The sequence below is a fragment of the Leopardus geoffroyi genome, chromosome B4 (assembly GCF_018350155.1).
Source record: "Leopardus geoffroyi isolate Oge1 chromosome B4, O.geoffroyi_Oge1_pat1.0, whole genome shotgun sequence".
NCBI lineage: Eukaryota > Metazoa > Chordata > Mammalia > Carnivora > Felidae > Leopardus > Leopardus geoffroyi.
Window position 1 is genome coordinate 80,077,407 of NC_059341.1, and position 2,932 is coordinate 80,080,338.

The 2,932-nt window shown below is 58.9% G+C and overlaps 1 protein-coding gene across 2 annotated transcripts; it reads left to right on the forward strand.

Moving 5' to 3' along the window:
- The first annotated feature begins 391 nt into the window (after positions 1-391).
- Positions 392-2,674, forward strand: MFSD5 (major facilitator superfamily domain containing 5). 2 transcript variants are annotated; one of them, XM_045463275.1, is made up of 2 exons: positions 392-459; positions 1,070-2,674. In XM_045463275.1, the coding sequence occupies exon 2, from the start codon at positions 1,088-1,090 to the stop codon at positions 2,438-2,440; it is 1,353 nt and encodes a 450-aa protein (XP_045319231.1). In that variant the 5' UTR covers positions 392-459; positions 1,070-1,087; the 3' UTR covers positions 2,441-2,674. The 2 variants fall into 2 exon arrangements, with proteins under 2 accessions (XP_045319231.1, XP_045319230.1); XM_045463274.1 differs by lacking the exon at positions 392-459 and adding an exon at positions 569-682.
- The last annotated feature ends 258 nt before the right edge of the window (positions 2,675-2,932 follow it).

Sequence of the window (2,932 nt, forward strand, 5' to 3'; positions counted from 1 at the left end):
GGTAGCGACATTTCTTAGGAAGCGCCAGCCCGCGAGTCTGCGGGACTGCGGGCATTCTCCATGTTGCGGAGGGAGAGAAAAAATGGATCCTTATTTCAGGGCGGCCCCACAGGCACCCGGGAGTCGAAGAAGCGGGTGTCACGGGAAAACAGCGAAGGGGGTAGGAGCGACAGTAGCAACTACTACTGCCTCTACTCTTTACTGCGGGCGTCGAGAGTTGGGCTCCAAGCAGAGGTTGGGGGGGCAGAAGGCGGAGCAGGGGCGGAGCTTGAGCGCCGCGCCCCGTCACGTGAGGGGGCCATCATGGCGGCGGCCAGAGGCCTACCCGGCTTCCGGAAGCAGGCTGAGAGGCGGGCAAGCTGCTGGAACCCGAACCGGAGCCGGAGGTAGAGCGAGCAGGGCGTCCGGGCGGCCTGGAGCCGGACGTGTCCGGGGCGTCCCCGTAGACCGGGGCAGCAGGTGAGACGGGGTCTGGGCGAGGCGCGAGTGGGTGTGGCGGCGACGGGGCGCTGGGCGGGGGCTAGGGGGCGCAGGGGGTTGCCTAAGACCTGGAGGAGGGGGAACCCGAGATGCACGCGCGTGACCCTGAAGCAAATCGGGAGGCCCGCGCGGGCGGGAGGGATACCCTGGACAGATGGAAAGACTTTGAGGGCTAAAACGAGCTCTCCAGAGGGAATGGGAGGTAATAGAAGTATGCAGAAGCTGTCGTGGAAGAAGAGGGCAGCATCCCTTTAACTCGTGGGGCCGGAATTATTGTATTGAAGGGACTCCCTCTTTGCTATGCCAGGCAAGGGTGGGGCGAGTGCTCAGTCTTCTCCCCTCTCCTCTTACCCCTCCTTGCCCCACCGTGTCCTAGGAGACGGCTCTGGCGGGCCACTCCTCCCACCCACCCAACTGGTCCCTCCGGTCTGAGCTCTAGAGGAGTAGAGTTGAGGGGTGGGGAAATGCAGTTGGCAGGGGGGGGGGGGGGTTGGGTGGAACTGCCTTATGCTTAGACACCCAGCCCCTTGACAGTGCTACCTGGGCAATGGATGTGACTCTCACCCCACCCCCACCCCTCCTTCTCTAGGTCGTCCGGGGGCCCGCCATGCTGGTGACTGCCTACCTTGCCTTTGTGGTCCTCCTGGCCTCCTGCCTAGGATTGGAGTTGTCAAGATGCCAGGCTAAGCCCCCTGGAAGGGCCTGCAGCAACCCCTCCTTCCTTCGGTTTCAACTGGACTTCTATCAGGTCTACTTCCTGGCCCTGGCAGCTGACTGGCTCCAGGCCCCCTACCTCTATAAACTGTATCAGCATTACCACTTCCTGGAGGGTCAGATTGCCATCCTCTATGTCTGTGGCCTTGCCTCCACAGTCCTTTTTGGACTGGTGGCCTCCTCCCTTGTGGATTGGCTGGGTCGCAAGAAGTCTTGTGTCCTCTTCTCCCTCACTTACTCTCTATGCTGCTTAACCAAACTCTCTTGGGACTACTTTGTGCTGCTGATGGGCCGAGCACTTGGTGGGCTGTCCACCGCCCTGCTCTTCTCTGCCTTTGAGGCTTGGTACATCCATGAACACGTGGAGCGCCATGACTTCCCTGCTGAGTGGATCCCAGCTACCTTTGCCCGAGCTGCCTTCTGGAACCATGTGCTGGCTGTAGTGGCAGGCGTGGCAGCCGAGGCTGTGGCCTGCTGGATGGGGCTGGGGCCTGTAGCGCCCTTCGTGGCTGCCATCCCTCTTTTGGCTCTGGCTGGGGCCTTGGCCCTTCATAACTGGGGAGAGAACTATGATCGGCAGCGTGCCTTTTCAAGGACTTGTGCCGGAGGCCTCCGCTGTCTCCTGTCAGACCGCCGCGTGCTACTGCTAGGCACCATACAAGCCCTGTTTGAGAGTGTCATCTTCATATTTGTCTTCCTCTGGACACCTGTGCTGGACCCACATGGGGCCCCTCTGGGCATCGTCTTCTCCAGTTTCATGGCAGCCAGCCTGCTTGGCTCTTCCCTGTACCGCATCGCTACCTCCAAGAGGTACCACCTTCAGCCCATGCACCTACTCTCCCTTGCTGTCCTCATCGTCGTCTTCTCCCTTTTCATGTTGACTTTCTCCACCAGCCCAGGCCAGGAGAATCCAGTGGAGTCCTTCATAGCCTTCCTACTTATCGAATTGGCCTGCGGGCTATACTTTCCCAGCATGAGCTTCCTGCGGAGAAAGGTGATCCCTGAGACAGAGCAAGCTGGCGTACTCAACTGGTTCCGGGTGCCCTTGCACTTACTGGCCTGCCTGGGGCTCCTAGTCCTCCATGACAGCGATCACAAAACGGGCACTCGGAACATGTTCAGCATCTGCTCTGCCGTCATGGTGATGGCCCTGCTAGCGGTGGTGGGGCTCTTCACCGTGGTAAGGCACAATGCTGAGCTGCGAGTGCCCTCGCCCACCGGAGAGCCCTGTGCCCCTGAGCTCTAGCCCTGCTCCAGGATGAGGAGGCTGGGAAGGACTCTTGAATCCCACCTCTCTAGAATTGTACAGATCTCTCTGTGACCGACTTCGCAGCTGTCTGGGCCCTCAGCCTGTCCCGGGGCCCCTCCCGCCAGTGCTTTGAGCTGGAGAGCACGTGGGGGTGATGGCCTAGAAAGAAGATGCCAGAAGTTGCCTCTGTGTTACTCCCTTTCCATTTAAAAATAAACACTTTTAATTGATCATTGATTGGATTCACTTACCCTCACCTGTACCCACATCAGTAGTTTCTGGTGAGTGGGCAGCTGGAGAGTTTGAGGATAGAGATGGGGTTGCCAGCAGACAGTATTTGTATTTCTAGCCTCTCTAAGACTGTCTCCAGTATATATAAACTGAGAGCCGTAGCATTGCCTCATAGCAGAAATGGGTGGGAAATGCTTGAGGCCTCTAGATCTTCTAGATCTTGTTACCCTGGAGACAGGTACCCTTTCTAGTTGCCCA

Coding starts and splice junctions, on each gene's coding strand:
- MFSD5 (XM_045463275.1), top strand. CDS start 1,088: ATGCTGGTGACTGCCTACCTTGCCTTTGTGGTCCTCCTGGCCTCCTGC.